The sequence below is a fragment of the Anomaloglossus baeobatrachus genome, chromosome 3 (assembly GCF_048569485.1).
Source record: "Anomaloglossus baeobatrachus isolate aAnoBae1 chromosome 3, aAnoBae1.hap1, whole genome shotgun sequence".
Taxonomy (NCBI): Eukaryota; Metazoa; Chordata; class Amphibia; order Anura; family Aromobatidae; genus Anomaloglossus; species Anomaloglossus baeobatrachus.
The window spans coordinates 272955842-272967921 of record NC_134355.1 but is presented as its reverse complement, the minus strand read 5'-3'; the positions used below and the strand labels follow the sequence as shown (position 1 = coordinate 272967921).

The 12080-nt window shown below is 48.6% G+C and overlaps 1 protein-coding gene across 5 annotated transcripts in view; it reads right to left on the bottom strand.

Annotated features, from left to right (window-relative positions):
* BCLAF1 (BCL2 associated transcription factor 1) overlaps positions 1-12080 on the bottom strand; it is a 110805-nt gene that overhangs the window by 35225 nt on the left and 63500 nt on the right. For 4 of the 5 annotated variants that reach the window (XM_075339847.1, XM_075339848.1, XM_075339849.1 and 1 more), the window contains exon 9: positions 971-1121. In XM_075339847.1, coding sequence (XP_075195962.1) covers positions 971-1121 — 151 coding nt within the window. Of the gene's footprint in view, positions 1-970; positions 1122-12080 lie in introns of those variants that run through there. The other variant, XR_012751624.1, reaches the window with a different exon arrangement.

The following is a 12080-nucleotide window of genomic DNA, read 5'->3' as shown; positions in this document are numbered from 1 at the left end:
TGACTGTCATCTAATGTGTTTGGTGATCTTTAGACATGGAAAAAAGCAAGTTTGCAATTAGGGATGATCGAATACTTCTAATATTCGGCTTTGTGAATATTTGCCGAATAGGTTGCCGCTATTCGACTATTCGCAAATATTCGATGCTCAATGTAAGTCTATTGGAAACCCGAGTAACAACTATGCAGAACTATTCGGGCCTCCCATAGACTTACATTGCACATCGAATATTCGCATAGCGGCGACCTATTCGTCGGATATTCGCGAAGCCAAATATTTGAGGTATTCAAATCATCCCTATTTGTAATGTTTCATCTACACACATTAGTAATAAGAGCAGAATATTAGTTAATTAGCTTGATCTAGGATTTAGAGGCCCTCTGCTAGCTTGCTGACAACCTTAACATATTCATCTGATTTTCGCACCGATCTTAAAGAGGGGGCGTGTGATTCATTAAGAGGTGCAAGCCTTTTATGAATCAGAGGCATCTGACAAGCAGGGTGCACCTCCTTATTGGCTTTAACACACATCTTACTCCAGGTTGGGGCCAAAATTGAGATTTATTCATTAAGGAATGCTGCTTCTCATGAATTTGATCAACAGTGATTGCCATGCCCTGACCACTGTCGATCTGGGCAAAAATGGCGTGAAAAAGCCATAAATAGAAACATTTTCAGTCTAGTGTTGTGCCAAAATTTTTAGACTTTTCAAAGCTTTGATGAATCAGGCCCATAGTGTTGTAGCAAACTTTCATAGACCAAGCAGAATAATCCTTCTCCACTTGTGGTGAGAAAGTAGAATGGTATAATGATGGTTCTTAAAATAAAAAGTCAGTGTTTGGTAGAATTAGCCAAAATGCCCACATTTAACATACCAACAATTGTGGCGATGTCTGCTTACATACGGTTACATTTCTATTCATTCACATATGCTTAACTACTACTCACAATATAGCTAATTAAAACTTACAAATGTGCCCCTGGGCCTACTGATGCCTGGAAAACCTGCATATTCTTTGGGCTCCATTGGGCCTTTGAATTCCTCATCTCTGCTTTCCTTCTTAATGTCTTTGTCATCATCAGACAGAGGAGGAGATGGCTCGTGATCTTTTCTTCTTTTGCTGTATAAAACAAAAACCACACATAACACACAAAGAACGCTTATAAGAAAACCAACACCGCGTACAAACAAGCAGACATCAACATTACCAACTGTATACAGGAATCCTGAATGATAGAGCCCTAATTACTGTCATGGTATATCCCTGCCCGCCCACAGAAACCCCAAACTGTACATTGCGGCCACATTGTAAAGTAACATTCAGCGTATTCAATGTAAGCACTTATCCTTAGGTAACTATACTGTATATTGCAATGCATAGTCTGTTTCACTATTGGTAAACAGATGTCAGTATTCATAAAGAGCGTGTTAACAGGAGAGGTATCTAGCTGGCATTACAGATGGTAAAATAAGTGCCATGATAAGATCATCCAGTTGAAATATATCCATGTCCTCCTAAGTGTAAAATCACCATTAAAAGGGAACCTGTCACCTAGAATATGCGTTCTGACCTATCAGCAGACGCGTGTGCGCCCTAATTACACCTCCCTACCTATCCCTGTGTTATAAAATTGTAGAATATGAAAGTAATAAAAAAACGTTTTATTACCTTCATATTTCCTATGTAAATTAGAGAGCTTCTGGTCACAGGGGCGGCGCCATGCCCCTGTATACTTTCCGTGGTATCACACCCCTGTGGGCGTAAACCAATGGAGTCACATGAGCGACGTCCCAGTCACTCATTCTATCCTGCGCGCATTGTGGCAGGCTTCTCTTCCGGGTTCTCCCTGTCAGTTTCAGATGTGCACTGCACATGTGCAGTGAGAGTCTGAAGCCGGCGTGTGACCACCCGGAAAAGAAGCCTGCCACAATGCGCGCAGGATAGAATGAGGGACGGTGACGTCGCTCATGTGACTCCATTGGATCACGCCCACAGGGGTGTGATACCACGGAAAGTATGCAGATGTCCATAGGGCAAGGCGCCGCCCCTGTGACCAGAAGCTCTCCAATTTATATAGGAAATATGAAGGTAATAAAACATTTTTTATTACTTTCATATTATACAATTTTATAACAGGGATGGGTAGGGAGGTGTAATTAGGGCACACATGCGTCTGCTGATAGGTCAGAACGCATATTGTAGGGCCTTGTTTGGGGTTTATTTGTGGGATCAGTAGAGACCTAAACAACAGTGTCCCACCAGCTCAATGAGCAGCACAGCCCCATACAGTCTGTAGTGGTTGTGTCTGGTATTGCAGCTCGCTCACTCACACCCCCCCCATTTAATTGAATAGGTCAGCGCTGTAATAGTAGTCAATGTAAGTACTGCACAGTAATTTCGGTAGTGGCTATTTGTGCAATCACAGCTGTTTAAGTGAATTAGACTTGGCTACAATTAGTACCGAAAGTACAGTCCGTTGCCAGGCAAATAAGAGGATGAAGATATGTGCCCTCAGTCAGCTGATCGGTGGGGTAACTAAGGTTAGCCTATCAACACTACACCCCCAGATAATGCCTTTAGGAAACTGGAACCGAGTCAAATATAAAAGGGGCTGTGGAGTCCTATGTAAATACAACTATTTTAAGCACCACTTCTGCGAAGGGGGAGGGGGATGGGGGGGGGGGGGAGAGTTTCATCACTGGAGTGGTGCTTTAAATCTAAGGTCCATGCCCCTACTCTTATACTCACCCTTCAGTGTCTACACCTTTTACAGATGACGCTCCGGTCCCGTGGTGTCCTCTTGTGACAGTGTAAATTATAAATGGAAGTCTTAAGTTACATCACAAGCTCTCAAAGCAGGTCTATAAGAGGAAGAATGAGGCTCTCAGACTTGCATTGAAGAGTGACCTCCGATGCACTCAATGAAACACTGGATCTGCTGGCAGGTCACAAACTGCAGGAGACGGATGGGAGTGGTGTAGAAGATAAAGACAGTGGGCCTGAGTGGGACTGAGTGATGCCTTAATTAATTGATAGACCTCTATGCACAGTTGTATAATATTTAGATTTATGGAGACATTTATTCAAGGAGGAGGAGCAGACCTATCAAATGTGCACTAAAATACAGTATGTACTTAGCTTTCAGGACACTAAAACTCTAGTATTTTTCATTAGTATTTATGACATAAGATCAGTAGTGGCTCCAAAACACAGAAAGGTCTAAATCTTTTATCAATAGCTTTTCTCTCTAGGTTCTGGTTCACGAATGGTGGCACAAAATACTGCCTACAGTACACCTGTGTGAAAGAGGACAACCCTCCACTAGTAGCTGCACAAGCAGGGAAACATGTCACGGAAGGAAACCGTACAGAATGGATTAATATGCCAACCTCTAATGCAGCAATAATAGTACAGGGACTCTTATGTTTAAACGGTTACTCCTATCGGTGCCTTACATGACCAGCAAAAAAAAAAAAATTGCTTCTACCTCCCGGCCATCAGAGGCAGGGTTACGAAAACTGCAAGCACAGCAACAACTCCACAACCAGTAACACCGGTAGTGTTGCTTTGCTTTGCTACACTGTCAATGTAAATTCCATTCATTTACATAGATGAGCTGTTCTTGGCTCTTCATAATCCCCCTCTCTGATGGTTGAGATGGGAATATCTGGGTCTAGGTTCCTGCCATCAAAGACAAGCATAGGGAAGAACCTTTTAATGGCTGCAATTTGCACTATGTTAACATTACAGTATACACACGTGGTCAAAATTGTTGGTACCCCTCGTTTAATGAAAGAAAACCCCCAATGGTCACAGAAATAACTTGAATCTAACAAAAGTAATAAAAAAAAGATCTATAAAAAAAAAGAGAATTTTGTTTACTTACCGTAAATTCTTTTTCTTATAGTTCCGACATGGGAGACCCAGACAATGGGTGTATAGCTTCTGCCTCCGGAGGACACACAAAGTACTACACTCAAACGTGTAGCTCCTCCCTCCGGGCTATATACACCCCCTGGATGACAATCTAACCAGTTCAGTGCAAAAGCTGAAGGAGGACATCCACCCATAAGTAGAGATAGAGTAAAACTCGGAAAAACCGGAACTCTGTCTACAACAACAGCCGGTGAAAACACACGGAACAAAAACTGCCAACAGGCAACAGGGAGGGTGCTGGGTCTCCCATGTCGGAACTATAAGAAAAAGAATTTACGGTAAGTAAACAAAATTCTCTTTTTCTTCATCGTTCCTTATGGGAGACCCAGACAATGGGACGTTCTAAAGCAGTCCATGGGTGGGAAATAAACCAAACTGAGAAGTAGGCAAAACCTAACTTCACAAATGGGCGACAGCCGCCTGAAGGATGCGTCTGCCCAAGCTCGCATCTGCCGAAGCATGAGCATGCACTTGGTAGTGCTTCGAAAAAGTGTGCAGACTGGACCAAGTGGCAGCCTGACAAACCTGCTGAGCCGTAGCCTGGTGCCTGAAAGCCCAGGAGGCACCGACAGCTCTGGTCGAGTGCGCCTTAATCCCTGGCGGAGGGGGCACCTGAGAGCACTGGTAGGCATCGGCGATAGCTGACCTAATCCAACGAGCTAGGGTCGGTTTAGAAGCAGAGAGACCCTTGCGCTGACCCGCGGTTAGCACAAAAAGTGAGGTGCACCGCCTAAAAATGGTGGTGCGTGACACATAGATTCGGAGCGCCCGCACCAAATCCAAGGGATGCAACGCCTTCTCAAAGCGATGCACAACGGCCGGACAAAGAGAGGGCAATGAAATGTCCTGGTTAAGGTGGAAAGAAGACACCACCTTAGGGAGAAAATCCGGAGTCGGACGAAGAACCACCTTGTCTTGGGGAAACACCAAAAAGGGGGATTCCGAAGAGAGCGCAGCCAAATCAGAAACTCTCCTGAGAGAAGTTATGGCTACTAGAAAAACAACTTTCTGTGAAAGTCTAAACAAGGGAACCTCCCTAAGAGGCTCAAAGGGGGGGTTTCTGTAAGGCCGTGAGGACCAGATTAAGGTCCCAGGGATCCAAAGGCCGCCGGTAAGGAGGAATGATGTGAGCTGCGCCCTGCATGAAGGTGCGCACCTGAGCCAGTCGGGCGATACGCCGCTGGAATAATACCGACAGAGCCGACACCTGTCCCTTGAGGGAATTGAGGGACAGTCCTAGCTGTAGACCAGACTGTAGAAAAGACAGGATGGTCGGCAAGGAGAACGGCCAAGGAGCATGGTCGGAAGAGCGACACCAGGACAGGAAGATCCTCCAAGTCCTGTGATAAATCTTGGCCGAAGAAGACTTTCGAGCCTGAGTCATAGTGGAGATGACCTCAGAGGGAATGCCTGAAGCCGTCAGGATCCAGGACTCAAGAGCCACGCCGTCAATCTGAGAGCCGCAGAATTCTGGCGGAAAAACGGACCTTGAGAGAGAAGGTCTGGGCGGTCCGGGAGATGCCACGGCACCTCTACGGACAGGCGGAGCAGGTCTGGGTACCAAGCTCGCCTGGGCCAGTCCGGAGCAATGATTATGACCCGACGGCCCTCCATTCTGATCTTGCGCAGAACCCTGGGCAAGAGAGGTAGAGGGGGAAACACGTAGGCCAGACGGAACTGGGACCAATCCTGAACCAGCGCGTCCGCTGCGAAGGCCTGAGGATCGTGGGAGCGAGCCACATAAACCGGAACCTTGTTGTTGTGCCGGGATGCCATTAGATCCACTTCCGGAGTACCCCACTTGCGGCAGATTGACCTGAACACTGCCGGGTGCAGGGCCCACTCGCCGCTGTCCACGGTTTGACGGCTGAGATAATCGGCCTCCCAGTTTTCTACGCCTGGGATGTGGACTGCTGATATGGTGGACTTGGAGTCCTCCGTCCACTGGAGGATTCGTTGAACCTCCAACATCGCCAGGCGGCTGCGAGTTCCGCCCTAGTGATTGATGTAGGCAACCGCTGTCGCGTTGTCCGACTGGACTCGAATGTGCCTGCCCGCCAACAGGTGGTGAAAGGCTAGGAGAGCTAGAAACACAGCTCTGATTTCCAGCACATTGATCGAGAGGGCTGATTCGGACGGAGTCCAAGTGCCCTGTGCTCGGTGATGGAGAAATACTGCTCCCCAACTGGAGAGGCTGGCATCCGTGGTGAGGATCACCCAGGACGGAGTCAGGAAGGAGCGTCCCTGTGACAGAGAGAGGGGCCGAAGCCACCACTGAAGAGAGCTCCTGGTCTGTGGCGACAGAGCCACTAGCCTGTGCAAGGAAGAGATCCGCTTGTCCCAACAGCGGAGAATGTCCAGCTGCAGGGGACGCAGATGGAACTGGGCAAAGGGAACTGCTTCCATTGACGCCACCATCTGACCCAGCACCTGCATGAGGTGCCTGATGGAATGACGGCGGTGCCTCAGCAGAGAGCGCACCGCCAGCTGAAGGGACTGCTGTTTGACTAAGGGCAACTTCACAAGTGCCGGCAGAGTCTCGAATTGCATCCCTAGGTACATAAGTCCCTGGGTCGGGGTCAGAGTGGACTTGGGCAGGTTGACAAGCCACCCGAACTGAACGAGCGTGGCGAGAGTGAGCGAGACACTCCGCTGGCAGTCTGCACTGGATGAGGCCTTGACTAGAAGGTCGTCCAGGTAGGGGATTACTGCCAACCCCTGGAGATGCAGGACCGCAACCACTGCTGCCATAACCTTGGTGAAAACACGAGAGGCCGTGGCTAACCCGAAGGGGAGAGCCACGAATTGGAAATGTTCCTCTCCGATTGCAAAGCGGAGCCAACGCTGGTGTGAGACCGCGATAGGCACGTGCAGATAGGCATCTCTGATGTCGATGGATGCTAGAAAATCTCCTTGGGTCATTGATGCAATGACCGATCTCAGAGATTCCATGCGAAAACGCCGCACCTGAACATGCTTGTTGAGAAGCTTGAGATCCAGGATGGGCCGGAAGGAACCGTCCTTCTTGGGGACTAGAAAGAGGTTTGAGTAGAAACCTCTGAACCGTTCTCGGGCGGGAACCGGAACAATTACACCGTTGGCCTGCAGGGATGCCACGGCCTGAGAGAAGGCGGCGGCTTTGGAGCAGGGGGGGGTGGACAGAAAAAATCTGTTTGGCGGGCTGGAAGAAAATTCTATCCTGTAGCCGTGGGAGATGATATCCCGCACCCACTGATCGGAGACGTGTTGAAACCACACGTCGCCAAAGTGGGAGAGCCTGCCACCGACCAAGGACGTTGCTGGCGCAGCCAGATAGTCAAGAGGGGGCTGCCTTAGTGGCAGCGGCTCCTCCGGACTTCTGAGGACGCGGCTTCGCGCGCCAGATGGGTTTACGATCCTTGGCTGCGGTCGTGGACGAGGCTGAGGGCTTAGAGGATGACCAGTTAGAGGAACGAAAGGAACGAAACCTCGATTGGTTCCTGTCCTGGACAGGTCTCTTGGCTTTAGTTTGTGGCAAGGAAGTACTCTTCCCGCCAGTAGCTTCCTTAATTATTTCATCCAGTTGTTCACCAAACAGCCGGGACCCAGCAAAAGGGAGACCCGCAAGGAACTTCTTAGAAGAAGCGTCTGCTTTCCACTCTCGAAGCCACAAGATCCTGCGGATCGCAAGAGAGTTAGCGGAGGCCACCGCCGTGCGGTGAGAAGCCTCCAGAATGGCAGACATGGCATAGGATGAAAAATCCGAAGCTTGAGAAGTTAAGGCATCCATCTCAGGCATAGAGTCCCTGGTGAGGGAATGTATCTCCGCCAGAGAGGCAGAGATTGCCTTAAGAGCCCACACTTCCGCAAAAGACGGGGAGAACGAGGCCCCTGCCGCCTCATATACAGACTTGGCCAGAAGGTCAACCTGGCGGTCAGTGGGATCCTTAAGAGAGGTGCCATCGGCCACCGCTACGACTGTGCAGGCTGAGATTCTAGACACCGGAGGGTCTACCTTTGGGGACTGAGCCCACTCCTTCACCACATCTGGTGGAAAGAGAAAACGGTCATCAGAACTACGCTTCGGAAAACGTTTGTCAGGACAGGCCCTGGGCTTAGTGACAGTGGCCTGAAAACTGGAGTGGTTAAAAAACGTACTCCTAGCTCTCTTAGGTGAGGCAAACTGATGTATCTCTACCAGAGAGGCTTGTTCCTCTGACACTGGTGGATTGAGGTTCAGTACGGAGTTAATGGACGCAATCAAGTCACTAACATCCGCATCACCCTCAGACAAGGCAATGGGGTACATAGAGGAAGCGTCTGAGCCCACAGTAAAAGTATCCTCCTCGCCCTGCACCTCGGCTCGTGAATCAGAGCCGTGGGACGAGGAAGGAGAAGGGTCCCTGCGTCTCCGTTTAGGAGGACGGGGTCCTAGAACATGCTCTGAGAGCTCTGCAGAGCTCGAAGCAGCAGAGGCGCCCTGAGAAGGGGGCTGATGCATGGTCAGCAGTGTCAGGGACAGCTGTCCCATGGAGTCGGCAAAAGACTGGGAAATAGCTCTGGAAAAAGATGCTACCCAAGCCGGGGGATCAGCCACCGGGGCTGGAGCGGCCGGAGGAACCCCTGAGGAGGCTCCAGGCTGAGGGACCACCATGTTAGAGCAGGCATCACAATGTGGGTATGTGCTTGGCTCTGGCAGAATGAGCTTACATGCAGTGCATATAGCGTACAGCTTTGCAGCCTTGCTCCTAGTGACAGACATGCTGCTGAGGTGGAGGCTCTGCAGCAAGAATACACTCCTGTAGAATGCCCTGAGAGTGTATAATAAAAAGCCCACAACCAGAGGTTGTGGCTTACCAGACTGCTCTCTGTGTGCCCTCCGGATTCCACAGCTCGGACCCCCAGTGAAGCGTCAGCCTTCCTAAAAAGCAGCAGCTGCAGCATCCAGCGCCGATCAGTGTGAGAACGCTGAGAAAATGGCGCTGGAAAAAGGAGGGGGGCGGGGATTAGCCCAAGAGCGGGAAACCGGAGGGCCAAGGAGAGATACAGGGGAGGGAACAGCTCCTCAGAGAGGAGTGTCCTCCCCTCTGCTGGCCGGCCGGTGGGCGGCGCCACACTATTCCCCTGCATGAATGACATGCAGGGGAAGCTGAAAACGAAACTAGGCCCAAACTGAAGCCGGGGCCTAGATTTTAACATGCGGCCGACGAGCAAGCACCCTCGGCGCGGTTCTGAGGAAAAACCCCCAGAACCGGCCGGAAGTTACAGTAACGACAAAAGACATACTCTCCCCTCAATAAAAGTACCCGGGACCCCTGAAAAACGTCTCAATACTTAGCTTTGAGACGCAGGGCCATGTCCCTGAGGGAAGGTTAAACGCTCCGTCCAGCAGGAACCTGACAGGGCTGCGGATGAAGACCGGTCTCCTGCAAAGCAGAGAGGACCGTGATGGCTCCCACTTCAAACCAGAGCCTGAAAAGGATGTTGAAGGAGCGCGGCATGTGAAGGCTCCAGCCTTGTAAAGTCAACCTTAACAGCACCGCCGACACAGTAGGGTGAGAAGGGACATGCCGGGAGTCCAGACTGGACCCACTTTTCTTCCATATCTTTAAAATTAAAATCTTAAAAAAAGAAAAATCAGAGAATGCATGTGTGTGTGTGCCTCCTGAAACACAAAGCGTTGAACTGGTTAGATTGTCATCCAGGGGGTGTATATAGCCCGGAGGGAGGAGCTACACGTTTGAGTGTAGTACTTTGTGTGTCCTCCGGAGGCAGAAGCTATACACCCATTGTCTGGGTCTCCCATAAGGAACGATGAAGAAATAAACACATGATGGTCAGGCATTGCTTTTCAACCAGGCTTCTAAATGGAAAAAAACAAAACAAAAAAACCTCATGAAACAGGCGTGGACAGAAATGATGGTACCGCTGAAAATAATGTGACAAAGGGGACATGTTAAATCAAGGTATGTCCATTAATTAGCATCATAGGTGTCTCCAATCTTGTAATGAGTCAGTGGACCTGTATATAGGGCTACAGATACTCACTGTGCTGTTTGGTGACATGGAGAGTACCACACCCAACATGGACCACAGGAAGCAAAGGAAAGATGTCTCAGGAGATGAGAAAGAAAATTATAGACAAGGATGTTAAAGGTAAAGGTTATAAGACCATCTCTAAGCAGCTTGATGTTCCTGTGACTACAGTTGCATATATAATTCAGAACTTTAAGATCCATGGAACTGTGGCCAACCTCCCTGGATGTGGCCACAGGAGGAAAATTGATGACAAATCAAAGCAACAGATAATACAAATGGTAACAAAAGAGCCCAGAAAAACGTCTAAAGAGATTAAAAGGTGAAGCTCAAGGAACATCAGTGTCAGATCGCACCATCCGTCATTGTTTGAGCCAAAGTAGACTTCATGAGACACAACCAAAGAGGACACCATTGTTGAAAAAAAAAAAAATCATAAAAAAGCCAGAATGGAATTTGTCAAACTACATGTTGATAAGCCACAAAGCTTCTGGGAGAGCGGCTTATGGACAGATGAGACAAAAATGGAACTTTTTGGCAAGGCACATCAGCTCTGTGTCCACAAATGCAAAAATGAAACATATCACGAAAAGAACAATGTCCCTACTGTGAAACTTGGAGGAGGCTCTATTATGTTCTGGGGCTGCTTTGCTGCATTTGGTACAGGGTGTCTTGAATCTGTGTGTTGTACATTGAAATCTCAAGACTATCAAGGGATTCTAGAGAGAAATGTGCTGCCCAGTGTCAGAAAGCTTGGTTCAGTCACAGGTCATGGGTCTTTCAACAGGATAATGACCCAAAACACACAGGTCAAAAAACCCAAGAATGGCTAAGAGAAAAAACATTGGATTATTTTGAAGTGACCTTCTATGAGCCCTGACCTAAATCCTATTGAGCATCTTTGGTAAGAGCTGAAATATGCCATGTGGAAAAGGCGACCTTCAAACACCAGACAACTGGAGCAGTTTGCCCTTGAGGAGTGGCCAAAATACCTGTCAAGAGGTGCAGAAGTCTCATTGACACTAAAGCTGGGTTCACACATAGCGACGTCGCTATTACGTCATCATTTTCTGTGACGCAACAGCGACCTTGTAAGTCACTGTTATGATCGCTGCTTAGCTATCAAACACAGCAGACGCAGCAGCGATCATAACGACACGCGTCGCTGTGCTACATGTGCAGAGAGCAGGGAGCCGCGCTTAGCGCTGGCTCCCTGCACTCCTAGCTACAGTACACATCGGGTTAATTACCCGATGTGTACTGCAGCTACATGTGCAGAGAGCAGGGAGCCGGCAGTGGCAGCGAGAGCGGCGGACGCTGGTAACGAAGGTAAATATCGGGTAACCAGGGAAAGGTCTTCCCTTGGTTACCCAATGTTTACCGTGGTTACAGCTTACCGCAGCTGCCAGAAGCCGGCTCCTGCTCCCTGCTCGCTTCATTTCGTCACTCTCTCACTGTCACACACAGCGACGTGTGCGTCACAGCGGGAGAGCGACGACCAAAAAATGAAGCTGGACATTCAGCAACGACCGGCGACCTCACAGCAGGGGCCAGGTTGTTGCTGGATGTCACACACAGCGACAGGACGTTGCTGAAACGTCATAGAAAATGGTGACGTCGCAGCGACGTCGTTGTCGTCGTCGTCGCGGTGTGTGACACCACCCTTACAGGAATCGTTTGATTGCTGTGATTGCCTCTAAAGGTTGTGCAACCAAATATTAAGTTAAGGAGGAACCATAATTTCTGTTCAGGCCTATTTCATGAGTTTTATTTCTTTAAAAATTCTGTGGAAGCAGAAAAGCAATGTCTGACTTTCATTTGTTCATTTTCATAGATTTTTTTTATTACTACTTTTGTCAGATTTAAGTTATTTCTGTGACCATTGTGGGTTTTTCTTTCATTAAATGAGGGGTACCAACAAATTTGACCACGTATATGAAGAAACATATCCCTGCCAGTAGCAAAGTCCACCACTCACCTGACCTGCACATATTAGGTTTGGATTCAAGCTGTTTTAAAGGAAATCTGTAAGATCAACCCTCCTAAGCTGTCTATATGGGCATGTAAAATGATACCTTGCAATCCGGTGTCTTATTCCATAGAAAGCCACATTTTTCATTAATATGT